This window comes from Mus caroli, unplaced genomic scaffold (assembly GCF_978045245.1).
Source record: "Mus caroli unplaced genomic scaffold, Mus_caroli_1 scaffold_11, whole genome shotgun sequence".
Classification (NCBI taxonomy): Eukaryota; Metazoa; Chordata; class Mammalia; order Rodentia; family Muridae; genus Mus; species Mus caroli.
In genome coordinates, this window is record NW_028227266.1 from 52,549,665 (window position 1) to 52,577,003 (window position 27,339).

Below are 27,339 nucleotides of genomic sequence, written 5' to 3' on the forward strand. Positions count from 1 at the left end.
AAGTAAAAATGGAGTTAACTGTGAGGCAAAGGGCTTTAGCAGGTGCACATTTTACCTGCATGTGCATATCATTTGAAGAAGCTGTGCACAGTGATGCATTTCTTCAGCCTTGACAGTGAGCCCAGCTGTCTGCCCGCTTTACTTTTTACTCTCAGACAGAGGCTCACTAAGTTTCCCAGGTTAGCCTTGAATGCACTCTGCAGCCTAGGTTGCCCTAAAGTTATGGTCTTCTTCATGCCTTAGTCTCCCAAGTAGCTGTACAGCTCCGTACAACCAGAACCAGTAATTATTCCGTTCTTGGATTATGGCTACTGTATAAGCTACCTATGTTTGTAAACTAAGTAAACCAAACTTTTCATGTGCTGGTTCTTTGAGTTTGGGTTTGTTGTTTTCATCTTCTTGGGAGTAGGGTAGTGCCTGTGCCTGTACATGCCAAATACCTCAGATTTCCTAAAGTTGCAGAAGAAAAACATCACTATAACTTAGTGTAATTTACTATTATATCTGGAAAGAATCAAAATTTAGAGGATGGGAAGAAAATGCATCTATTTGGAGAAGAAAAAGAAAGGAGGAGGGGACTGGAGAGATGGCTCAGAGGTTAAGAGCACTGACTGCTCTTCCGGAGGTCATGAGTTCAAATCCCAGCAACCACATGGTGGCTCACAACCATCTGTAATGAGATCTGACGCCCTCTTCTGGAGTGTCTGAAGACAGCTAAGCTGTACTTATAATAAATAAATCAATCTTTGAAACACAGGAAAGGAGGAGGAAGAGGAGGAGGAGGAGAAAGAGGAGCTGCTGCTGCTGCTGTTTCTCCTCCTGCTCGTGCTCCTCTAAGAAACTACCATTTGTCCTTTAAGTCACCTCACCAAATTACCATATTCACTGAGTGTCAGATTCTATTCAGAAAGCCCTTTATAGCACTGACTTCTCTATCGGGAGAAGGTTTATTGTCAAGTGTGTGGGGATTAGGGACATCTGAGAAGCCTAAACTCAGACAAGAAGGGGAGCAGAAGCACAGGAAACTGACATGTATACATACATCAACTCCTAGGATTACAGTGAGTTATCCCTTAAAAAAGAGTCATACAACCTGTAGAAGTTGTATCTCTTCCTTAGTGGCAGCCTTATAAATTGACAGTATAAATTAAAGAATTCCAGATTAAAACTCTAAAATTGAAAACCCCAAAATTTATACTGAAACCCAAGAAACTTGAAAAAAAAAAAAAAACCTATAGAACTGTAGAGATGGCTCAGCCATTGAAAGCACTGACTACTCTTGCAGAAGACCTAGATTCAGTTCCCAGTACCCACACGGCGGCTCCCATGGGAGTAAAAGATGAATAGAATCATCTCTAACTCATCAGATTCAAGGGATCCAACACCCTTGTCTAGCCTCCTTGGGTACTAAGCATGCATGTGATGCATAAACATACATGCAGGCAAACACTCATACATATAAAATAATCTTTTAATTAAAAATGGACAAATCATGCTTTGCTTTCTATCATCTGAAGAAATTTAATTAGCCAAGCATGACTCGTTTACTATGGTTGTTAACCAACATTCTGTGTTCCTTCTGATGATCAAGTACCAAGAGTCTGAGATCCTTTAACACAGTTCCTCGTGTTGTAGTGACGCTCACCATAAAATTATCTTCATTTCTACTTCATAACTGTAATATTGCTACTGTTATGAGGTGTAGTATGAATATCTGACAGTGCAAAAATGTCTGATATGTGACCCCTGTGTGAGGGTTAACCTACAAGTTGAGAACCACTGTTCTAGATTTTCCCAAGAATGGCTTGTGGGACACAGCTGTAATCCCAGCATCTGGGAGGCTAAAATAGGAAAATTGCCAGTTGAAAAACAGCCTGAGCAACCCAGCAAGAAGAAGGGGAAGTGGGGGTGAAATGGTTCAGCAGGCAGAGACACCTACCACCAAGTCTGATGACCACATGGTAGAAAGGGATAACCAACTCCGACAAGTTGTACTTTGACCTCCACATGCACGTCATGGCACATGCGTGTCCACACACACGCACGTGCGCGAGCACACACACACTAAATTAAGTAATGTAGTATTTTTTTAAAGGAAGAGGAGGGAGCTCCTTGGCAGCTGTGAACCTACTGCTTCATAAATTCTCTGCATGGGCTTTTTCTGAAGCCTGAAATTGTAGAGCACCACACTACGGGGTCCCTTGAGATAAGGCAACTAAGACCTGGACTTTACCACAACCATTTATAGTGCTGGCATCTTAACTCTGGCCCCAAAAAATGTCTAAAGGAATTTACTAAACACATAGAGAGCACCTAATTCAAGAACTTCTGTTTACAGATGAAAAATATAAAAATGATCAGGTGATTTTTATCAAGATCATACAAGTACTTGCACACTGACTCCCACTGTGGAGGAAGGCATTCAGAACCACACCAGAGTTTCTAGAAAACTGTTAATCTTTTCCTCCATCAGTACAAAAGCTACACCAGGGCCCAGTGTGGTGATACAGTCCTTAAATTCCAGTACCCAGGAGGCAAAGGCAGAGAGATCTCTGTGACTTAAAGGCCAGCCTGGTCTACATATCAAGAGCTACATAGTGAAACCCTCTCTAAAAAAATTTTTAAAACACCCACTATCTACACAAGGTCTTAGAAGGGACTTAGAATTCATACTTACATACCAAGTGACTCTAAATGTTTGAAATATTACCTCCTATCAACTCAAACAAAAACATACATTGCAAAAGCAAGGGGGCCAGTTTCTCTTGGAAGAGAAATCCCTTCTAAATCTTTGACTTGTCTTCCCCCTCACTCTAAGCATAGGTAGTCAACAGATACATGAGGTGCCATACCTATTAATAACCAGCTAGTCAGGATCATTTTTCTATCCAACTCTCTGATTAACCTCTCATTTCTCCTGAGTCCTCACAAGAAGTGCCTGGTCAGCTGTGGATGACATATTTAACACTTCTAGATGTCTAAGTTCTACACTTCTCTGCTTGTCTCCCTTGAGTCAGGGCTATGTCCTTTGGGGTTTTTAATCTCCACAGAGTCTAGTCACCTACATATTCAACAAACATGTGCTAAATGTATAAACAGGTTATTTCTTGAAATAAAGCTCTTACTTCTCTAAATATTAAACTATTAAATTGTCATAATTCTAATACTAAAATGTTACTCTATAGTATAACATTAACTTCTAACTTTTTGTATTTTAATTTATTTTTATATGTATTGGTGTTTTGACTGAGCATGCACATGTCTGTGAACCATATGCATGCCTGGTGCTGGCAGAGGATAGAAGACATCAGGCCCTGTGGGCCTATAGTTATAGACAGTTGTATATATACACACACACACACACACACACACACACACAGAGGTGGGGGAGGGAAAGAGCACTGCTATGTAAGGGCTAGAATTGAACCCGGGTCTTCTAAAGGAACAGTCTGCTTTTAACTGGTAAGCAATCCCTCCAGCCCCTACCTTCTAATTCTTTTGTTTTGTTTTGTTTTTTGTTTTAAGATTCAGTAGAATTTTACTTCTCTCTTTTTTTAAATTAGGTGTTTATTTCATTTACATTTCCAATGCTATCCCAAAAGTTCCCCACCCGCTCCCCCGCCCACTCCCCCACCAACTCCCCCACCCACCCACTCCCACTTCTTGGCCCTGGCGTTCCCCTGTACTGAGGCAGATAAAATTTGCACGACCAATGGGCCTCTCTTTCCACTGATGGCCAACTAAGCCATCTTCTGATACATATGCAGCTAGAGACACAAGCTGGGGGAGGGGGGCGGGTACTGGTTAGTTCACATTGTTGTTCCACCTATAGGGTTGCAGATCCCTTTAGCTCCTTGGTTACTTTCTCTAGCTCCTCCATTGGGGGCCCTGTGATTCATCCAATAGCTGACTGTGAGCATCCACTTCTGTTTGCTAGGCCCCAGCATTGTCTCACAAGAGACCTTCTAATTCTTAAAGGAACCGGTTTTTATTCAGACCAACTTTTTAGTGGTATATTAGTTAAAATTATTTTTTAATTGCAGCCCAAACATGGTGGTACATGTCCGTAATCATAGTACTCCCAAAGGCAGAGGTAAGAGGATCAAATTCAAATTTGGTCTAAGCTAGCCAGCAAGACCTTATCTCAAAAAAACAACAACAAAAGGCTATGAATAACATTGTAAACCGTGTTTTTCAACATTCGGAGGGTACCTGCTACTTAATGAAGCCCTGTGGCTGACAGGAAAAACAATTCCTGCATGAGGAGGACCCACTGACTAACCAGCTTTTGTATTCCTCCATCCTTGGCCTTTGCTGCTCCTGCTTTTGGAGAATTTTAGTACCGATCTCCCCAAACCATACAGAGTCTCGCCTATCTGCCTATTTGTTCGCCGTGTTTAATCTACCAATATATTTTAAATACCCTAAGAAAGGAAATGACTAATTTTGTAAACTTGGATCAAAGTGTTAAACTCATGTGAAGCTGAAATAACATCAACTGCCCTCATATATTTAAAAATATACATAGGACTCTCTCGAGGGACAGATGGTGAATTTGAAAGCTATATTAATAATCACGTATTACCATTATTTTAATAGAAAGACTATGTTTTCAAAAGCAAAATAAACAATGAGAAACCTATGTCTAATTTTAGAAGCCTCAGATCATCCACTCATCTGAAGAGTATTTAAAGGAACAATAAGGCTCAGACATGGTACATCGCCTTTGGACTACCCAGGGTCTAACTTTCTTCAGAGTAACTATGACACACACACACACACACACACACACACCTCTCTCTCTCTCTCTCTCTCTCTCTCTCTCTCTCTCTCTCTTTCTTTCTCTCTCTCTCACACACACACACACCTACACACACACACACACAAGCAGACTGATTTTAAAAAGGTGATGCTTAAGCTGGGCACTGGTGGCGCACGCCTTTAATCCCAGCACTCAGGAGGCAGAGGCAAGCGAATTTCTGAGTTCGAGGCCAGCCTGGTCTACAGGCTGAGTTCCAGGTCAGCCAGAGCTACACAGAGAAACCCCGTCTCAAAAAACCAAAAAATAAAAAATAAAAAAGGTGATGCTTTAAAGAATGGTATAAAAAATGTCATTTTAAAATAGACTTACAAAGTCACAGTTGGATGATGAGAGAATAAAAGCTGCTGCCATCTGACAGGCAGGACACAAATGGAAACCATCCCAGTTAACACATCACCTATGAAGTGACACATCACTGGACACACACACCACAAGCTTCACCATGTCCACACAGCATAAGCCGGGACATCATGACATCGCCAAGCAGCCACTCACAGCCAGCCAACCAAGCTCCCAAGGCATGCAGTGAACTACACAGTGCGCTCTTTTTCCATTATTACAATGTCACAAACATTGAAAAACTTACAATTTTCATCTTCAATTGTTTTCAGTTTATAGATTCCAAGTAAATTATCTATTCTATTTTGAAAAGATCCCAAATACATCAGGCAACACATTAACTAACAACCACTAGCTAGCTACAAAGCAGACTTTCCTTCTATACCGCCTGCACCTAGAGGAAAACACATACAAACACACATGTACAAGCACACACAAACAGTACAGAAAGGCTGTTAAGAAGAAACAAAGCCCACCACATGAATCGTCACAAGACTCATTCCAGCCATGCTTGGCAGTCCTTCAGTCACCTGATCAGAACTGAAGGCTTCTTTATCAAACATAAACTATAAAGTCAACTGACATGCTCTGTGCAAAGAGACTTTATTTTCTGCAATTTTATCTTTACCATATATAGTTTTTGAGGCATTTCTTAGTTGATTCTGGAATGCTTGGAAACAATTTTATCTTTAAGCAAATATGGTTTCATAGTGCCCAGAAGATCATTTCTAGTTCACAGCGAGGTAACTGGAACGTGGCTTTCATAATTAAGTTACTAAAATGAAACGTGTGCAAATAGATTTGTTATTTGAGCTTGCCAAGGGGTCAAAATAAGATTGTCACAGCCAAAACCGGGCGTGGTGGCACACACCTTTAATCCCAGCACTCAGGAGGCAGAGGCAGGCCAGCCTGGTCTACAGAGTGAGTTCCAGGACAGCCAGGGCTACACAGAGAAATCCTGTCCCGAAAAACCAAAAAAAAAAAAAAAAAAAAGATTATCACAGCCAGCATTCTAAACCAAATAAAATTTTCAAGATATAGCTGAGAAAATAATAACCAAGGCTGTCCCAATGAACATGAATATGTAGTCTGCAGGATGCGTGAGACAGTTCAGGGATAAAGGGCAAAGGACTTGAAGCCTGTGACCAGCATCCATGCCAGGTGGCTCACAACCCCTTATAACTTCACTCCAATGGATCTGACCCCTCCAGCCTCTAAGGACACCTGCACTCACCTGCAAAGACCCACACACTAGCATACACACATACACATAATTTAAAACAAAATAAATATTTTAAAATATGGGCTTTGGTTAGATCACTATGTCACAGAGGGATCAATGTGAGGAAAAGAGTCAAAATGAAAGACAGTAAGTAGTAGGCTATCTGACAGTGATTCTTTATACAGCTACCGGGAGAGACTATATATTCCCCGGGAAGGGGCGTGATGCAATAGTGCAAAAACAAACAAAAAACAAAAAAACAAAACAAAACAAAACCCACCACCCTAGCAGCTATGAGAAGCAATGAACGGCTGGGATGAGTGGAAGGCATCCCATTTGGAAGCTTCCACACTAACACAAGGTGGTGAGTACAGACACTGAAAGGGGTGAATCTGGTAGGCATTACACAATCAGACTCGGTGACAGAATAAATTCAAATGGAAACTATGGCCACAGATGGCCTGTGGCCTGCCTGCACCTGCAAAGCACTGATGGTTCTTACACTGACTGGCCTTTCCAGGCAGAATCTAGTTTAACTCTGTAAACCAGCTCTGCCGGGAGCTAAGAGAAACACTGTTTTTTTGGTGTTGTTTCATTTATTTTAAGCATAGATTCATACCTCTACCACCTAAGTACTACAGGTGTGTGTGCCACCACACCCAGCTAGTGCCTCACTTTTAGATGGACCCGGTAAACTACCAGCACCCCACAAGGGAAAATCTCCATAATCAAAAATCCAGATTTATTTCTTGAAGGAAACTCTCTTATGATCCTACGGTAGGTCCTCCTCCTTTCCTGAAAGACACAAAGGTTTTGTGTGTGTGTGTGTGTGTGTGTGTTTTCTCTCTCTATTCTTCAAATAGCCTCCACACACTTAAAGACCAAGCTCCAGCCTATGCTAATATTATTGGGCTGGTATTTTTTTAACAATTTTCGTTGTGGGGGAGGGGCAAACCTGAATACACAGTAAGCATATGGAGGTTAGAGGGCAACCTGACATGAGTTTGTCCTCTCCTTCCACCATGTGAGTCATGAGGGGGTTGAATTCAAGTCTCTAGGTTTGGTAACAAGCACCTTTATCCAGCAAGCCATGTCACAGGGCCCTAGACTGATGTTTTAAGTCACATGTGTAGCAAACTCAGCACCACTGATTAGTGAAAGAATAATATGTCAAACAACCCTATTTTTAAAAGTATTCTTTCAAAACTAGAACAATGCTGAGCTGACTACATCTTAAAATTATTAAGGCCAAGAAGCAACCTTGTTGGGGTTTTATTTTTAATGAATCACAAAACATTAAAAACAGATAAAGTGTTCCAGAATGCAGTGCTACATAATGATTCTGCAGTTTTGCTGTAATTTTTCCTGCAGTTTTACAAACATGCTGCTGTAGACATCAAATCAAATGATGTCTACAAAGCATTCCGTTGTCTAAAAAGCATATTACTAAGCAATATCCAATTTTATTAAGCATAATGATTATCAATATGTACTTAATAGAGGTCTCACTAATACAATTCCTTCTAAGAAGGACCATGTACATACTTAATATAAAAAACCCATTATTAATCCGTGTGAATCTTACAAAATAATCTCTAGGAGAGCTTGATTTTATCAGCCTTTTCTCAAAAAAGGATTGATGAATCCCACCCATCTGGCTGAGAAACTGTCTATGTCGTGTAGGGAGGTGCTGGTTTCCAAAACGCTATGTTTACATACATTTTTATTACACACCTAAGGAAAGTCTTAAAATGTAACATTGCTTCAGGCTTTAAAAAAATTAAAAAAAAAAAAAAAAAAAACTAGCTTGCAAAGATTAAGTTAATACCTGAAAGGATTACCGAAACGGAACCCTGAGCTAGATAAGACAGGCCACTCATGAAAAGGTGACTTCCATTCTAACTCTTTCAGGGAGAGAGCGGATTTTTCTCTTCCCTTGTGCTAAAATTCTACCTCGGAAGATACTGAGGGCGCGTTTAAAGCCGCAGGCTGCTCCAGAGGCCAGGGAGCAGCACCGCCTCCATACCCTGAGACCAAGACCGTTCGCTGCCAGCCAGGAGCAGGTGGAAGCCGCCCCGGGCTTCGGCCGCTGCCAACACCTCCCTCCCGGCACCGCAGCCCCCGGGGCTGCCCCGAACCTTCCATCCCCGCCACCCGCGCACTCACCGGGCGGGCGGGCGGGCGGACGAGGGCGGTGATTCCTCATCCTTCCCCCACCCCCGCCCAAGCCCAGAGCCCAGGGGGCGTGGGTGGGCTCGTCGCTCGCAGCCCTACGGGAGGCCCCAGCTCTGCTCACCGTGAAGGGGACGTCCCCGACGCTGCCCACCGAATAGCAGTTGTCTCCAGGGTTGACAGCCCCGGTGAGGACCTGATGCAGATGCATCTCGGGATTCCGGCTGGAATGAGCTCTGCGCCAGAGGAGGATGAGTCCCGCGCCCGGCCGCAGCCGCTCTTCCTGTGCGTCCTCGGGACTCAGCGCCCCGCTCGCCTGTCGTCTGCCGGCCGCCGCCCGGCCATGAGAGGCTCCGGCCGCCGCAGCCCGACCGCCGCTCGGCTGCGGAAATGCCCGGATGCTCCCACGGCCTGCCGCACCGGCGCACAGTGCGGGCGCAGGGCCGCGGCGCGTGCGAGGCGGGGGCGGCGCCGGGGAGCGCGCAAGCGGGGCGCGTGCGAGGTCGTCACGCCGCGCGCCAGGGAGAGGCCGGCGCGCGCCCGGCGCGGGGACGCGGCGCGCAGGCAAAAGAACGCGCTCACACGGGAAGCCGCGCTCTCGGCGCCGCGCGTGCGCGTGCGCGCGCCACCGTCTCCAGGACAACTGCGCGCGCTGCGACGCGCGGACCCTCTGTGCCGGTTGCGCGCGCAGACGTGCGGGAGTTCCCTGGGAGCCGGGGGACCAGACCTCCAGGGGCGGGGCCAGGGGGCCGGCCTGTTTTGCTAAGTGTTTAAGCGTCTCTCGAGGACAGAGCGTGCTGGTCAGTACCGCTGACCTCAGGGGAAGGACACTACCATCACTGGGCAATCCCATGATCTTAAGGTCCTTCTGTCTACTTTAAAGTATGCAGCATCTTACAGCCTTTAAGGGATGCTGAACTCCCCCGACAGCAAATTGTTGTGCTCACACTTTTTCTCACACGTCCCCCTAGAGACCAGTGATCCCTCTATCTAAATGTGTTTTCCCCCAGGGTGTGATGTCATGAAATCGCAGAATCGCCTGCTTCCAGGCTGTCTGCTAATTTGAAATCAGATCCCTGCCCCCACTACACACACACACACACACACACACACACACACACACACACCGGGTCAATTCATTGCGATTTTTAGCTCAGGTTGTAGAAAAGAAACCGCGGCACGGAACAAAGGTTAACGAGGAAAATTTTAAGACCAAACACGCACAAGGCTTACAAAAGATACAAAAATTGGTGAGGTCACAATATGTTAACTAGGGGGCTGGAAGGATATCTCTGAGGACATAGAGTAATGAGTCCCTGGATTCAATTTTGACAGGCTAGGAGCAACTAGGAATAAAGCATTATAATAAAGAAATTAGGAGAGCTAGAAAGTAAAATGTCTGGGGGAGACACTAAATTCAATGCTTGAGGCAGGTGGTACTGTATATCAGTTAGGAGAAAGATATGATAGTTAACAAGAAATAAACGCACCCAGGGGGTTCTGTGTCCAGGGCTTTCGAGACACTGAATCCACTGAGAAGCCCAGATTTTGTTCTGCCTGTCCTGAAGGCTATCTGCTACTTCTGAGCTGAAATGTGTAATCAGGTGACTGTGCCGAGGGTGGAGAGAATGGAGGCAGATTCCGCATGTTTACTGTTCCGGGAAAGCAGCAGAAGTAATCAACTAATTCCCAGCGACCTTTTTCATCTATATAAATCTATATAAATTTATATAAAGGATATAAAGCATATCCTTTTTCATCTATAGTGGCATAAACCCCCAGGCTAAGATCTCGGGGGGGGGGGTCACTCCCCACCTCCACCATCCATTTCTCTTCACAATCCATGCACCTCACCGGCTCCCCAGCCCTCTTCCTGTCGCTCCGCCTTCACAGCTTCTCACTTAACTACCCTAGTTGCTGCCCATGTGCTGTCTTCAGTACATTCTCTCTCCAATCCATCCAGAGAAACAGTCTTCTGTTTGGTTTAGGGCGTGCTGGGAAGCGAAGCCAGGACCTGGCCCCAGCTAGGTAAACCCTCTGTCACTGAGCTATGCCATCAGCCCAAGAAACCATTTTAATCTATAGTTGCTCCCATTCCCTAGAAGTTAAAAGTCCACATTCCTCAACTTGTCTGACAATCCATTCGATCTAGTTTTGCCTAATCTCCCTGTTTTAGCTCAGGCTGTTCTATTACCCACTAGTTTCCAGCCCCCCTGAATCAATGCCATTCTCCAGAGCATTCTAGGGTTTTTTTCATTCTTCCCTGACTTAACTCATGCTCTTTGTACTCTCTGGCATGCCTTCCTCCCCTTGCTGACCTGAGAAACCATACTGTAACTCCTAAGTCACCTTGACTATCTCCAAATACCTTAAGGCTTCCTCCTTTATGACACTCATAACACACACACACCCACAATAATATGTTTGATTATGCTGTATGTTTATTTACTAGATTCCATAGACATTTCAAGTTAAGGTCAGTATTTAATTTTCCCTAGTACTAGGATTGTAGAACTTTATTGACATATAAGAGTAAAAGATAAATAACAGCATCCAGCCAGGCATGGTAGCACATACCTATAATTCCCAGAATTACAGAGCCTGAGGCAGTAGCACTACTTTAAATTCAAGGTTAGCCTGAGCTATGTAGTAAATTCAAGGCCAACCTAGAATACATACCCAGATCCTGTCTCAAAAAAACAAATCCTCATACTAAATCTGTTGTCATTTCTATCTTTTTTGTAAATCTCATTTTATTTTTTTAAAGATTTATTTATTTACTATATGTAATGACACTGTAGATGTTTTCTTCAGACACTTTTTCTTCTCGCTCTGGCCCGGCCCCTCTCACTCACTGTAGCTGTCTTCAGACACCCCAGAAGAGGGAGTCAGATCTCATTATGGGTGGTTGTGAGCCACCATGTGGTTGCTGGCATTTGAGCTCATGACCTTCGGAAAAGCAGTTGGTGCTCTTAACTGCTGAGCCATCTCTCCAGCCCCACTTCTATCTTTTTATTTCTATCTTTTGACGCTACCTGCAATTTACTGAATTCTGGGAAATCACTGATTCTGTATATTTAGTGATAGACAGCTGACCATGAATAAAAGATAGAAAGCTATGTGACTAAAAAGAAACACATTAAAGATATAACAGAGAGCAAAACAAAAGTTATCATAACCAATGAAGTTCCATGTTGTGCATAAATAAACATGAAAATAAATACTAGAGTTGTTCCTTTGTCGTACCAGCTTCTATTGCACATGTAGGCATAGCATATATCTGTAAAAACTGTATAGAGTGGCCAAATACAATAAATTAAAATAAATTTCTGTGTAAGGAAGTTTAATTCCTGTAGATAAAGATTTCCTGCCAGGCAGTGATGATTCACGCCTTTAATACTAGAACTTGGGAGACAAAAGCAGGTGGATCTCTGTGAGTTTGAAGCCAGCCTAGTCTACAGAGCAAGTTACAGGACAGACAGGGCTATACAGAGGAACCCTGTCTTGGGAAGAAAAAAATCAGTAGAAACTAGAAAAAAAGCAGAATAACAATTAGAAGCAATTCTAACACTATATTCATAAGCAGAAGCCAAATGTTTTGTTAAATGTCAAATAACAGAAGAAAAATGGAAGGTGTGTTACAGAGCCAGTTTTAGGGAGAACAAACAGTTAGCAAGAAGGAAACAATGTCAGAAAGAGTTCAAGCTAGGTGTGCCTGCTCACCCCTGCAATCCAGCACTCAAGAAGCTGGGCCAACGGATCACCTTGTGAGATCCTATCTCTATCTAATTGGCGACCAACCTCAATCTCCACACTCACAACCGAAAGAAACCGCATTTTAAAGCCTGGAAGCCTGAAACCCATGCTTCAGGGCTAGCTCAGCCAGTAAAGAGCTTGACTCAAAAGCAGGAGGATTTGAGTTCAATCCCTAGAATGCAGTTTAAAAAGGAAGGGGAAAAAAGCAGGTGTAGTGGTACATGCTTGTAATCCCAGCACTGGGGAAGACTCAGAGCTGGACAGATCCCTGGAACTCACCATCCAGCCAGAGAGAGACCATGTCAGGAAAAACAAAAAACAAAACACACAAGATAGCAGGCTCCTAAGGAAAGACATCCAAGGTGGACTTGTAGATAGACAGGCAGACACAGACACAAGCACCCATTGTTAATACTAGATTCTGGATGAACCTTCACTGCATTCGGAAACTGAGACAAACCCACTATCAGTCAAATCATCCCAAGACCGACTAAAGTGCTACTGATTTCTCATCACTTAAGTACTTCACAGCCAGGTGAATGCCACCACATCATGGTGGCATTCCATGATGTGTGGATCCATTCACAGGACTGTGAAGCAGAATCTAAAGCTAGCTTCCACCTTCCCCTTCCTTCCTCAGGAGTCCTTAAATGACTGTCTCGGGGTTGCAGATGGCAAGATAAGTCTCCCCGATCATAACCAAGCCTCATACTGGCCGCCTGCAAACTCACTCTCAGCTAATAGCTTCTTTGATAGTCCTCCATTTCATTTCTTCTTTATCCATCTGCTCTTCTGCATGGACCTAAAAATAAAGAAGGTTCTGCTTTCTGATTTGGAAATGACTGTCTGGCCTGGAACTTTCAAGGCTCACTAGGCAGGCCTCAAACTGACACAGATAGACCTGAGCTGAGATTAAAGCTCCTTTAAATTAACAAAGCATTTGGCTCAAGCGATGGCTCTGTGGTTTAGAGCTCTGGCTGCTCTTCCAGACGACTTAGGTTTGATTCCCAGCACCAAAATGGGCCCCTCAACAACCATCTGTAACTCCCATTCCAGGGGATTCAATGACTCTCTCTTCTGGCTTCTGCAGGTCAGCAGGAAGGCCTGTGGGGTGCACGCATGCAAGCAAAATATCAATACAAGTAAAATAAATATTTAAAAAATTAAATTAACAAAGCAAGCAAACACAATTGTAAGGTAACTTGTCCTCGGGTTTTGTTTGGTTTTGAAGCAGAGGCTCAGGCCGCCCATGCTGGCCTCCAACTCAGGATGTAACTTGAGCTGAACTTCACTGCTGCTGCTTCTGCTTGCTCCCTTCTAGTGTTGGGATTGCAGGCGTGCGCCACTACCACCACTACCAGCTCTACAGGTTTTAGTCGTAAATGCCTTCGGGTTGGATTTAATGACACGTTGAATGTCAGAGGGCCTTAGTTTCCCAGCAGTAATCACAAAGCCCACGCCCAAAATGTAGTGGCTGAGAATAACAATATACAGTATCTTAGTGTCTGGGGATAAAGAATTCAATAGCAGCTTAGGTGAAAGGTTCCGGTTCAGATACAGTGAAAATGTCAGCTTGATATGAAGTAAAAGAAGCTTGATACAAAAGCCTGCATAGCGCTTGATTCCATTTCTATACAACTTTACAGAATACTGATATGGTTTCCTTGGACAGAAAGGGAAAAAGAAAATAACTTTTTTATTAGATATTTTCTTTATTTACATTTTAAATTTTATCCCCTTTCCTCATTTCCCCTCCAAAACCTCCATCCCCTGCCCCTCCCCCTGCTCACTAACCCACCCACTCCCTATTCCCTGTCCTGACATTCCCCTACACTGGGGCATCGAGCCTTCACAGGACCAAGGGCCTCTCCTCTCATTGATGTCCCACAAGGCCATCCTTTGCTACATAATGGGCTGAAGCCTTGAGTCCCTCCTTGTGTACTCATTGGTTAGTGGTTTAGACCCTGGGAACTCTGGGGTACTGGCTAGTTCATATTGTTGTTCCTCCTATGGGGCTGCAAACCCCCTCAGCTCCTTGGATCCTTTCTCTAGCTCCTTCATTGGGAACTCTCTGCTCAGTAAGATGGATGGCTGTGAGCATCCAATTCTGTATTTGCCAGGTACTGGCAGAGCCTCTCAGAAGACAGCTATATCAGGCTCCTGTCAGCAAGTACTCGTTGGCATCCACAATAGTGTGGGGTTGCTTTTTGACATGATACAAATAAGTGTTTTAAAATAAAAATGTAGTCATGGTATTTCTGCAAGTTTATAATAAATCATTGAATAATATAGCTGGAATTAGTGAATTTTATGACAAATAAATGATAATCTTTCTCTTTTTTTCAATTTTTTATTAGATATTTTCTTCATTTACATTTCAAATGCTATCCCAAAAGTCCCCTATACCCTCCCTACACCCTGCTCCCCAGCCCACCCATTCCTGCTTCCTGGCCCTGGCATTCCCCTGTACTGGGACATATAATCTTTGCAAGACCAAGGGCCTCTCCTCCCAATGATGGCTGGTTAGGCCATCTTCTGCTACATATGCAACTAGAGACAAAAGCTCTGGGGGTACTGATTAGTTCATATTGTTGTTCCTCCTATAGCATTGCAGACCCCTTTAGCTCCTTGGGTACTTTCTCTAGCTCCTTCATTGGGGGCCCTATGCTCCATCCAATAGATGACTGTGAGCATCCACTTCTGTATTTGCCAGGCACTGGCATAGCCTCACAAGAGATAGCTATATCAGGGTCCTGTCAGCAAAATCTTGCTGGCATATGCAATAGTGTCTGGGTTTGGTGGTTATTTATGGGATGGATCCCTGGGTGGGACAGCCTCTGGATGGTCTTTCCTTCCTTTTCAGCTCTGAACTTTGTCTCTGTAACTCCTTCCATGGGTATTTTGTTCCCCATTCTAAGAAGGAACTAAGTATCCACACTTTGGTCTTCCTTCCTCTTGAGTTTCATACGTATGCAAATTGTATCTTGGGTATTCTAAGTTTCTGGGCTAATATCCACTTATCAGTGAGTGCATATCATGTGTGTTCTTTTGTGATTGGGTTACCTCACTCAGGATATTGTCCAGATCTATCCATTTGCCTAAGAATTTCATAAATTCATTGTTTTTAATTGCTGAGTAGTACTCCATTGTGTAAATGTACCACATTTTCTGTATCCATTCCTCTGTTGAGGGACATCTGGGTTATTTCCAGCTTCTGGCTATTATAAATAAGGCTGCTATGAACATAGTGGAGCATGTGTCCTTATTACAAGTTGGAACATCTTTTGGGTATATGCCTAGGAATGATATTGCTGGATCCTCTGGTAGTACTATGTTCAATTTTCTGAGGAACCGCCAAACTGATTTCCAGAGTGGTTGTACAAGCTTGCAATCCCACCAATAATGGAGGAGTGTTCCTCTTTCTCCACATCCTCACCAGCATCTGCTGTGACATGTATTTTTGATCTTAGCCATTCTGACTGGTGTGAGGTGGAATCTCAGGGTTGTTTTGATTTGCATTTCCCTGATGAGTAAGGATGTTGAACATTTTTTCAGGTACTTCTCAGCCATTCAGTATTCCTCAGTTGAGAATTCTTTGTTTAGCTCTGTACCCCATTTTTAATAGGGTTATTTGATTTTCTGGAGTCCAGCTTCTTGAGTTCTTTGTATATATTGGATATTAGTCCCCTATCTGACTTAGGATTGGTAAAGATCCTTTCTCAATCTGTTGGTGGACTTTTTGTCTTATTGACAGTGTCTTTTGCCTTACAAAAGCTTTGCAATTTTATGAGGTCCCATTTGTCGATTCTTGATCTTACAGCACAAGCCATTGCTGTTCTGTTAAGGAATTTTTCCCCTGTACCCATATCTTCAAGGCTTTTCCCCACTTTCTCCTCTATAAGTTTCAGTGTCTTTGGTTTTATGTGGAGTTCCTTGATCCACTTAGACTTGAGCTTTGTACAAAGAGATAAGAATGGATCAATTCACATTCTTCTACAGATGCTAACTGCCAGTTGAGCCAGTACCATTTGTTTAAAATGCTGTAATTTTTCCACTGGATGGTTTTAGCTCCTTTGTCAAAGATCCGGTGACCATTGGTGTATGGGTTCATTTCTGGGTCTTCAATTCTATTCCATTGATCTGCCTGTCCGTCACTGTACCAGTACCATGCAGTTTTTTTTTTTTTTCACAATTTCTCTGTAGTACAGCTTAAGGTCAGACATGGTGAATCCACCAGAGGTTCTTTTATTGTTGAGAATAGTTTTTGCTGTCTTAGGTTTTTTGTTATTCCATATGAATTTGCAAATTGCCCTTTCCAACTCTGTGAAGAATTGAGTTGGAATTTTGATGGGGATTGCATTCAATCTGCAGATTGCTTTCATCAAGAAAGCCATTTTTACTTTATTAATTCTGCCAATCCATAAGCATGGTAGATCTTTCCATCTTCTGAGATCTTCTTCGATTTCTTTCTTCAGAGACTTGAAGTTCTTGTCACACAGATCTTTCACTTCCTTAGTTAGAGTCACACCAAGGTATTTTATATTATTTGTGACTATTGAGAAGGGTGTTATTTCCCTAATTTCTTTCTCAGCCTGTTTATCCTTTGTGTAGAGAAAGGTCACTGATTTATTTGAGTTAATTTTATATCCAGCTACTTCACTGAAGCTGTTTATCAGGTTTAGGAGTTCTCTGGTGGAATTTTTAGGGTCACTTATATATACTATCATATCATCTGCAAATAGTGATATTTTGACTTCTTTCTTTCCAATTTGTATCCCCTTGATCTCCTTTTGTTGTCTAATTTCTCTGGCTAGGACTTTGAGTACTATATTGAATAGGTAGGGAGAAAGTGGACATCCTTGTCTAGTCCCTGATTTTAATGGGATTGCTTCAAGTTTCTCTGCATTTAGTTTGATGTTGGCTACTGGTTTGCTGTATATTGCTTTTATATAAATTATAACCTTGATAAAACAATCTTTAAAAGAAATATCAACCTGGCCTAGAGACATCTGAAGGCTTCCTGGATAGTATACTGCCCTGGCTGGATAGCTGGCAGAAGGACACAGCCCTCACTGTGATTCTCTCCACATATCTGTCCTCAGAATGCTGCAGATGATCTCTCCTACAGGAAATGTAAGAATGAGATCCATAGAACCTGTAATGTCTTTTATAGTTTAGCCTAAGAAATCACACTATTGGGACTGAGGATATAGCTCAGTAGTGTATTAGCCTAGCATGCGTGAACCCTATGCTAGCAACACAGAAATCCATGGTGATGGCTCACTCCAATCATCACAGCATTTGAGAAGTAGGGGCAAAAGTATTGGGAGTTCTAGAAAAGGGGATGGGGGAGCAGATTATAGGAAGGGGAGAACTAAAGAAACATAGGTGTCTGGGGAGGGAGTAGAAGGGCTAGAGAGATGGCTCTGTGGTTAAGAGTATTGCTGCTCTTCCAGAGACGTAGGTTCAAATCCCAGAATCCACATGATGGCTCCTAACGACTGTAACACTTTGGAATATAAGAATGGGGAGCTCCAGGATATCTGGCATCCTTTTCTAAGTCTCTGAAAGCACTAGGCACACACACATAGACATACAATGCAGTCAAAACACCCATATACATAAAAATAAGTGTAAACAAACAAAAAAAGAAATGAAAAAAATTATCATGAGGTGAAATAGCTCGTATACACATAAAAATAAATGTAAACAAAAAAAGAATTGAAGAATTGAGAAAAACTCCCCTGAGGTGGAAGAGCTCGCATTTGCTATGCTGCCCTCCTTCATGTCAGCCTACAGTGATCGACTTGGTGACCTCACATGCACTTCACCATTTAACTCAAACCTTAGGTCTTTAATTTTTCTTTCTCACACAAGGCAATTTTCAAACACCCTTCTCTGAGGCAGTAATTACTCTTTATGAATGAAATGAAATTCATGTTTTTATTGTCATAGAGGCTAAGTTTTCATGGGTTACTTTGTTACTAGGCTACTGGAAGATTAGTCATCTTTAAAAGAAGGTGAATAGGATGGCTTGTTTTGGCATACTTTTGCTGTGAAAAGCATTGGGGGGTAATGGTGCATACTTACAATCTCAGGACTGGAGAGGCAGAGGCAGGACAGTCACAAGCTGAAGGGCAGCCTGATAGAGAGCAAGTTACAGGCCAAGGCTATGTGGGAAGACCCTGTCTCAAAAGGCAAAAATAAAAGGACTGCTTTACTCGAATCTTTCCTTCCTTCTTCCCTCCCTCCCTCCCTCCCTCCCTCCCTCCCTCCCTCCCTCCCTCCCTCCCTTCCTTCCTTCCTTCCTTCCTTCCTTCCTTCCTTCCTATTTTTCTTTCTTCCTTAAGACAGGTCTCTGCCTAGTCCTGGCTGTCCTAGAACTCTAGACCAGTTTGACCTAAGATTCAAGAGATTTGCCTGTCTCTGCATCCTGTGTGCTGGAATTTAAGGCATGGGCCACTATTCCAGACACAGGCATTCATTGTAAATTAGCACTTAAGTGGGAAGTAATTTTTAAAATATCTTGTTACTTAATAGTTACTATGTAGAGGTACTACTTAACTTTCCAAGTTCATCTTTCAAAACCTTTGATCTCTAAACAGACAGACCCAACCCCACACCAGGGTGGAAGTCTCAGTTAATCTTTCAAGCCTCTGGACACCGGTCACCTCCCCTTTCTAGAAGCTTCCTCATCACCACACTAATTGTCTAATCTCTATTCTTCTTTACACAATGTTTTGAATTCAGGTCAGAGGTGGTCATCTCTGTAAAAGTCCCCCTGTCCCCAACACACACACACACACACACACACACAGAGAGAGAGAGAGAGCTTAGATTTCTTCTTTATGCCCTCATTCCCTCTCTAGAGAGGGGAGATGGCCTTGACCATGTCGATCACTGGTTGCCTTCCCTACTGCCTTCTTTCTTCTCATCAGGACCCCAGTTTTTATGTGAAAAATAGATTGAGAATAAATGAGAGAGAGAAATTACCTTGTTGCAGTTTAGACTTGTAGCTACATTATAATAAATGAGTCAAAATAAAATGCTTTCTGGAAATTTTTCTTCTAAAGCAGTTGTGCTGGCTAGTTTTTATGTCAACTTAACACAGGCTAGAGTCATTTGGGAAGAAATGACTCTACTCAATTGAAAAAAAAAATGCCCCTACCAGATTAGCTTGTAGACAAACTTGTGGGACAGGTTTTTTCCAAATCAATGGTTAAAAGGTTGAGGGTCCAGTCCATTGTGGGCAGTGCCTGGGTGTAAAAGAAAGCAGGCTGAGGGGCTGGAAAGATGACTCAGTGGTTAAGAGCACTGATTGCTCTTCCAGAGATCCTGAGTTCAATTCCCAGCAATGACATGGTGGCTCACAACCACCAGTAATGGGGTCTGATGCACTCTTCTGGTGTATGTCTGAAGATAGCTACACTGTACTTGTATAAATAAAAATAAATAAATCTTTAATAAAAAAAGAAAGAAGAGAGAAAAAGAAAGAAAGAGAAAGAGGAAGAGGAAGAGGAGAAAGAGAAAGAGAAAGAGAAAGAGAAAGAGAAAGAGAAAGAGAAAGAGAAAGAGAAAGAGAAAGAGAAAGAGAAAGAGAAAGAGAAAGAGAAAGAGAAAGAGAAAGAGAAAGAAAAAGAGAAAGAGAAAGAGAAAGAGAAAGAGAGAGAGGGCTGAGCAAACCATAGAGAATAAGCCAGTAAGCAGCATTCCCCAATGGCATTCCTACCTTGACTTCCTGAACTACAAGCTGTAAGCTGAAGTAAACCCTTTCAGCTTTCCCCAAGTTGCTTTTGGCCATCCATGGTCTTTTATCACAGTTATAGAAACCCTAACCAAGAGGACATGTACATCCCTTCTATGGCTGCCTTCTTCCTTGTTCTCTCCTGTTTCCTTCAAACATGGATGTGATGATTGGAGCATGAGGATGAGGAGACAACATGAGGAGTGACAGAGGAGAAAAGTGAAAGTCTCAAATAAGTCCCAGGAGATGGGGAACCGGCCCTGGCCTGATACAACTCCGTTGTTGTTGTTGTTGTTGTTGTTGTAACTATTATTATTATTGCTGTTGTTGTTACTATTATTGTTGTTGTTGTTATTATTATTATTACATTTCCTTATTTATTTGTGTGTGTGTGTGTGTGTGTGTGTGTGTGTGTGTGTGTGTGTGTGTGCATGTGCCATGGAGCAGGTGTGGAAAGGACAACTTTGGGGGAGACAGTTTTCTTCTTCCTTCTTGTGGGTCTCAGTGATCAAACTCAGGTCATCAGGTTTGGCAACAAGTGCCTTTATCTGCTGAGTCATCTCCTCAGCCACCATTACACTGTCCTCCTCGTCATTAGTATGTTTCTGATTGTTTAACACAAGGGCTCATGTGGCTTAGGTTAGTCTCATCCTCAGTGTAGCCAAGCATCACCATGAACTGATCCTCCTGCCTCTGACTCCTAAGTGTAAGGATTGTAGATGGGCATCACCATACCCAGTCTAACTTGTTTGGTTCATGGCACTATGTTTTTGTCTATCAGTTAAAGCTGATTCTCCCTGTTAGTGTTTGTTTGTTTGTTTGTTTGTTTGTTTGTTTTTTCCCTCCTAAGGCCTGGCATAATTCTTGTTACACAGCAGGAACTTAAGACATATTTACTGTCAGGCATGTTGGCTCACACCTTTAATCCCAGCACTAGAAAGACAGAAACAGGTGGATCTCTATGAGTTTGAAGCCAGCCTGGTCTACAAAGCAAGTTCCATGCCAGCCAGAGCTACACAGTGAGACGCTGTCTCAAGAGAAAAAGAAATGTTTACTAATCCAAGTCACATGGGGAGTTCAGGATTTGCATACCTTCCTGAAGCATCGAGAACAAAATATTATAACTTATGGGGAAGTCCAGATAGCAGCTATGGGATTAGAGGGTGGGAACATTGATAAAATATTAGAATTGAGCAAAAGTTGGAATTAGTCGCTGAGTTAGTCTTGATCTAATGAAAAGACAGCAGGCTATGTTAGGCCTCTAGAGAAACAAACTGGTTTTGCTGGGATGGGGCTTAAGCAGGATGTAATTTTAAATTGAGAAGAACAAGTTAATTTGATTATAGACTGAGAGAGCAAAAGGACCTTGCTAGGTTCCGCTAGTTGGTGAGGAAAAAAGAAGTCACTCATGCAATTAAACAAGTGTTGTGATATTATTGTGTTATGGAGATCTCCAAAGTAACCAAGCTCTGCGGCGGGACGGAACAGCACAGTCAGAGGCTGGATTTCCTAACACCATAGGGACAGAGGGAAGTGAGAAGTGAAGAAATGCTGTTCTCTCTTGCATGGAAGAATTCATAGCAGAAACAAGAAGTATGGCGAGGTCTGGATCTCGGGTTCCATTTCTGGTAAAGGTAGATGCTGCATGCTCCTGCATCAGCAGTTAACAAAACAAACAAACAAAACCTGGCAGTGTCAAAGGCCTCAGCTTTACTCCTTCCTCCCTGTGACTTCTGCCAGCTTGTTTATACAGACTTGTCCCAAAGGTCATTAACTCTTTCCCCTGTGAAGCAAGGTCATTTAAAAGGATACAGGAAAGGGTTTTTTTTTTCATTAAACATTTCCCCCTTTTATTAAAAAGCGATTATTTTCCTCATACAATATATCCTGATTACAGTTTCTTCCCCTGCCAGTCAGATCCACTCCCTTTCTGTTTCAGGTCAGAAAAAAAAAAAAAAAAAAAAAAAAACAAAAAAACAAAACAGGCTTCTAAGAGATAACAACAAAATAAAATATAATAAGACAAAATAAAAGTCATCACATCAAAGTTGGACAAGGCAAACCCACAAAAGGAAATGGGTCCCAAGGGAAGGCACTGGGGTCAGAGACCAACTCATCCACAAACTCAGCAATGCCATAATGAAAACTAAACTGAGTTTAGTTTCATCTGTGCACAGAGGGCCTGGTGCAGACCTGCACAGGCCCTGTGCTGTGGCTTCATCCTGAGTTCATGCAAGCTTTGCTCAGTTGATTTAGGGGACCTTGTTCTTAGTGAGCTTTTTAAAAAATTGTCCACCTATGGATAAGTGGATTAAATAAAACATACTATAAACATACAAAAGAACATTACTCAGTTGAAATACTGTATAGGGTTGCTCACACATGCATGGGTGAACCTTCAAATTTTGATTGGCTTCAATTTAAAAAAAAAAAAAAAAAAAGCTGGGCTGGAGAGATGGCTCAGTGGTTAAGAGCACTGACTGCTCTTCCAGAGGTCCTGAGTTCAAATCCCAGCAACCACATGGTGGCTCACAACCATCTGTAATGAGATCTGACGCCCTCTTCTGGTGTGTCTAAAGACAGCTAAGGTACACTCATATATAATAATAAATAAATAAATCTTTAAAAAAAAAAAAAAAGCTAAGGCAGGAGTAGTGACTCATGTCTGTAATCTCAGCACTTGGAAAGATGAGACACAAAGACTAGATGTTCAATGCTGTCCACAACTACATAGAAAATTTAAAGCTAGCCTGGGCTACATGAGATTCTATCTCAAAAAAAAAAAAAAAAAAAAAAAAAAAAGATGAAATAGATTAGTAAAATCAGACAGGAAAAAAAGTCACATGTACGATTTTGTTCATATGACATTTCCAAGATAGGAAAATCTGTAGGGATAGGAAGCAAATTGGTCGTGGTCAGGCACTTGGGTAAGGAAGCCTGGGCCGCAGCTGCTTAACCAGAGCAGGGCTCCTTACGTAGAACCGAAAGTGCATTGGAGCCAGATAGAGACAATGGCTATCCAACAGTGCGAGTGTGCTAAATGCCCCGACCTGTTTGTTTCCCATGAATTAACTTTAAGTCACGTGAATTTTCAATGAGAAGAAGGGAAAGGAGAGGAGGATTCTTCTGAATTATAAAAAATAAATAAATAGATAGATAGATAGATAAAAACAGTGTGTGTGTGTGTGTGTGTGTGTGTGTATAAGGAAGAGAGATTGGCATGTGTGTATATGGAAGTTATGCTAGCATTTCCTTATTTGGGGTATTTTTATTTTGTCTGTGTGGGTGTATTGCCTGCTTCTATGAAGTTGTATGAGCATTTCCCATTTCTAAATAATTACTTCCAATGTAAACTCTTTCCTCCTGTGACATCAAGTATGTTGGTGTCACTTTATGCTCTCACAAATCTTTGTGCCTCTGCTTCAGGGTGTCCATTATTTCTTTAAAGCTCACACAACTCCTGTGTAAATAAAAATGAAATTGTAGCAAATATTTTACTCCTAATTACTTCCTCATGAGTAACCAGACAGATATTAAGCTAGCTTAAGTGAGAATGTGGCTTGCAGTGGCTTGTATTCTTCACCTAACAAAGGTCAATTTCAATTGCATTGCTTATGAAAATTAATTATGAGGGTAAGGGAGGGTTAATCAAAACTCAGTAGCTATGGAAACACCACAGGAAACCTGCTAGTTTGTAAACTAATTAAACATTAATTTTTAAATGAATTATTTTTATTCCTATTAGTTTTCAAACATTTTGTCTTTATTCTTGCAGTGTTTCAAAACACCTTGATCAATAGCCAATTGGTCCAATGGAATCAAATGGAACACCCTAAGTGAACTGTGACACCCTGCCTGAAGGCATGTCGGCTCAACTTTCTAATTTGTTTCCAAGTTTTGGATCATTTTGCTGACATTTGATGGCTTAGAGCTTTGCCTGCAGATCTGCAGATCTAGCACATCAGCCCAGAACTAAGTCTTCAGATACGGGTCAAACAATCAGAATTCCTCCATGCCATGCACCAAACAAAACACCGGTGAAAACAGAAAACAAATGTCTTCCTCTGACTTCAAGGACCAACTTCAGTACATATTGAAAATGCATAGCCAGGGGCTGGAGAGATGACTCAGCGGTTAAGAACACTGACTGTTCTTCCGAAGGTCCTGAGTTCAAATCCCAGCAACCAGGTGGTGGCTCACAACCATCCGTAATGAGATCTGATGCCCTCTTCTGGTGTGTCTGAAGACAGCTACAGTGTACTTATTTATAATAATAAATAAATCTTTGGGCTGGAGCAAACAGGGCTGGAGTGAGCAGGGTTGACAAGAGCGAGCAAAGGTCCTAAATTCAATTCCCAGCAACCACATGAAGGCTCACAACCATCTGTACAGCTACACTGTACTCATATACATTAAATAAATAAATAAATAAATAAATAAATAAATAAATAAATAAATAAATCTTTTTTAAAAAATGCATAGCCAGACAGGTGACTCACATCTATAATGCCAGAATTCAGGAAGCTGAGACAGGAGAATTGCCAAAGATGTGTTGGGTAGCCTGAGTCACTCACCGAATTTGAGGCCAATCTGGACTTCAGAGAAAAAAATCTATTTAAAAAAAAAAACACTTAAGAAATGAATATAATAACAATGAATTGGAACTGTACTTTTAGCAGGGAAGTCTAGGGCTAGAGATGAGGCTCAGTAAACAAAGCCTTTGTCATCTAAGCCTAGAGACCTGCATTGGGATCTTCAGCACTGCCGTGAATAGTCAGGCATGCAGGCTTACACAGCTATCATCCCAGCACTGAGGAGGCAGAAACAGAAGGAGCCCTGGGCTTGCCTGGCTAGCCAGTCTAGCCAAAGGGCCAGTGTCAGAGAGAGGTCCTGTCCCAAAAATAATGAAGTGATGGCTCAGTAGGTAGGGACTTTTGTGCACAAGAGTTTGACCTGAATTTGATTCCTGGATGCTACAAGACTGCAAGAGAGGACAGACTCCAAGTATCCTCTGACATCCACGTGCATCCACACGTGTATGCACGCAGCGAGCAAAAATTCCCGGGAGGAAGTTGTGTCTGCAAACGCCGGCTGCCTGGTGAACTTCAGTGGTATAGAGAGGTTGGGTTTATCTAATTACAACTTATCTTGGGCCATCCTTAACCGCCTAAATAGCCATTTCTTGCCCACCCCTGGTTCAGGTCTAACATCCTGTGGCTAACAGACAGAAACCTTTTAGAGTGGATCAATGAATCTTAGTTTCCTCCAGTCAAAGGGCTAGGACAAGGTCTATGCTGAGACTATAATCCGTATCTCCGATGTTCGCACACCAGTGCATTTTAAAGGTATTTTGATCTATGATTTTTTTATTTGTTCTGCTCCTATAAAAAGTTCATAAAACTGCTTCTGCATTGGAACATGGAATTTGTAGTAACCTGATTCCGTGTTCCTGGGAAATAATCATTCACATTTGGCTCCAAAATAAACTATTTTTTTATCACACTCATGAACATTTCATGAAAATACACATACACGCACAGACACATGTATACACATTAACACACCTGCACACTCGCACACACACATACATATATACACACAAACTTGAACATGCATAAACACAGGCACAGGTGAACACATGTACACGTACACTCATGCACACATTCATACATACACACAGACATGCACAAATACACACGCACTCACATATACACATGCAGAGAGATACACACACACCATAAATCCATGGCCTGGGCATTAGCCTTAGTCTAAAGGTGATTCCACACATCCTGATGTGAAATCCCACCTACACTTTCCCTACTGAGAATTCAGTCTGACCACACACATACAAATGTTTTCAGCGACAGAAGCTACAAAAAAGAGCTTATGTTAATGATAATACATATTGCTGTCTACTAAAATATAGAAACTTGTATAAATTCCTTTTTATAGGTAAGTCATGCTAAAAGTCTATTTAACTAGGAAAAATGCAAAAGCTACAGGTAACAAACAAGGCAGTAACAGTGTATATAATATAATGGGGACAGTATAATAATGAATTACATCGAATATACTGAGCATATTTGGAGATACAAATTGTGTCCTTTAAGATTGCCTCCATCTGTCATACCATTGAAAAGGGAGCCTAACTGACCCTGTTTTCTCTGGTTTCCATGAAGGCTCGAATGAGCTAACTAGAGCCTGTTCAGATGAGAACCAGCACAGACTGGGCAGAGCCAATCAGATTCTCGTAGCTGGGAATGTGAAATTGGGACATAGAGATCTTGGATTGGACAATGGTGTATAAAAGACTCTAAAGGACTTGCAAAGTTGAGACAGAAATGAGGACAAGGACTGACCAATACACATCAGAGCAGGGCTGCAGAGGGAAGCCAGAAACACAGCTGAGCTCACTAGGAACCAGAGAGCAGGACCTGACGATGCACAGCGGAGCCATTCCTCTCTCCCGGGGAGCAAATTCAGAGCAACACAGCTACTTTTCCTTTCGTATATGGCTGACAATGCCTGCTATGTTCTTTATATGCTGCCAAAGGCTTTACCTCTGAGCTATATTCTATGTGCCCTTTATATAAATCCTCTCTTAGCACTTCCATTTTACCAGATCAATCCCTAATTGGTTTTAAAGTATTCTCTAGGCAAAGAACCATGAGGAGCATGTGCAGACAAGGGCAATGGAAGCCACGACCCTCAAAGGGCCAATCACCTTCCAGGCGCTGAAGGTGCTCGCTATGGCCTCCTCCACAGTGCAGGCTGCTGCTTGGCTCAATCAGTACTTGTTTGCTTAAACTCACCAGCAATTTCTTCCTGCCTCTCTGTGTTCTCCGAGTGAGCCAGTCTCTGCCCTCCCACACGTCTCTATTTCAGGCTTCATGAGTGACTTTTTCTCTGGTTTGAGTTGAGGTTGACGCAGCATCTGAAAAGTCCACTTAAAATCTGAGATGTTAGGTCCTATTCCTAGAGATTATAACTCAGAAGTCAGGGTATATAGTTCTAGTGATCTAAATCCAGAGAAAGGCAATTTATTTAGCAGGAAACCTAGGGAAAGGTGCTGAGTTCAAATTCTGAATCTCCTTGCTGATGGTATAAACTTGGCAAGTTAACCTTGCCATATCCTAGCATCTTAATCAATGAAATAAGAGTGATAAGAGCCCTCACAGCATAGGGTTTGTAATTATTAAACACACTGCTTGGCATAGAATAGAGGCTCCACATGTGTCAGGTCCAGCTTAATACGAAACACAGAGTCAGTATCATTAAAGAGAT

The 27,339-nt window shown here is 42.3% G+C and overlaps 1 protein-coding gene across 2 annotated transcripts in view; it reads right to left on the reverse strand.

Annotated features, from left to right (window-relative positions):
* Dmxl2 (Dmx like 2) overlaps positions 1 to 9,029 on the reverse strand; it is a 150,888-nt gene extending 141,859 nt beyond the window's left edge. For both annotated transcript variants that reach the window (XM_029481293.2, XM_021171445.3), the window contains exon 1: positions 8,680 to 9,029. In XM_029481293.2, coding sequence (XP_029337153.1) covers positions 8,680 to 8,766 — 87 coding nt within the window. In that variant the 5' untranslated portion in view covers positions 8,767 to 9,029. The remainder of the gene's footprint in view (positions 1 to 8,679) is intronic.
* Positions 9,030 to 27,339: the final 18,310 nt, after the last annotated feature.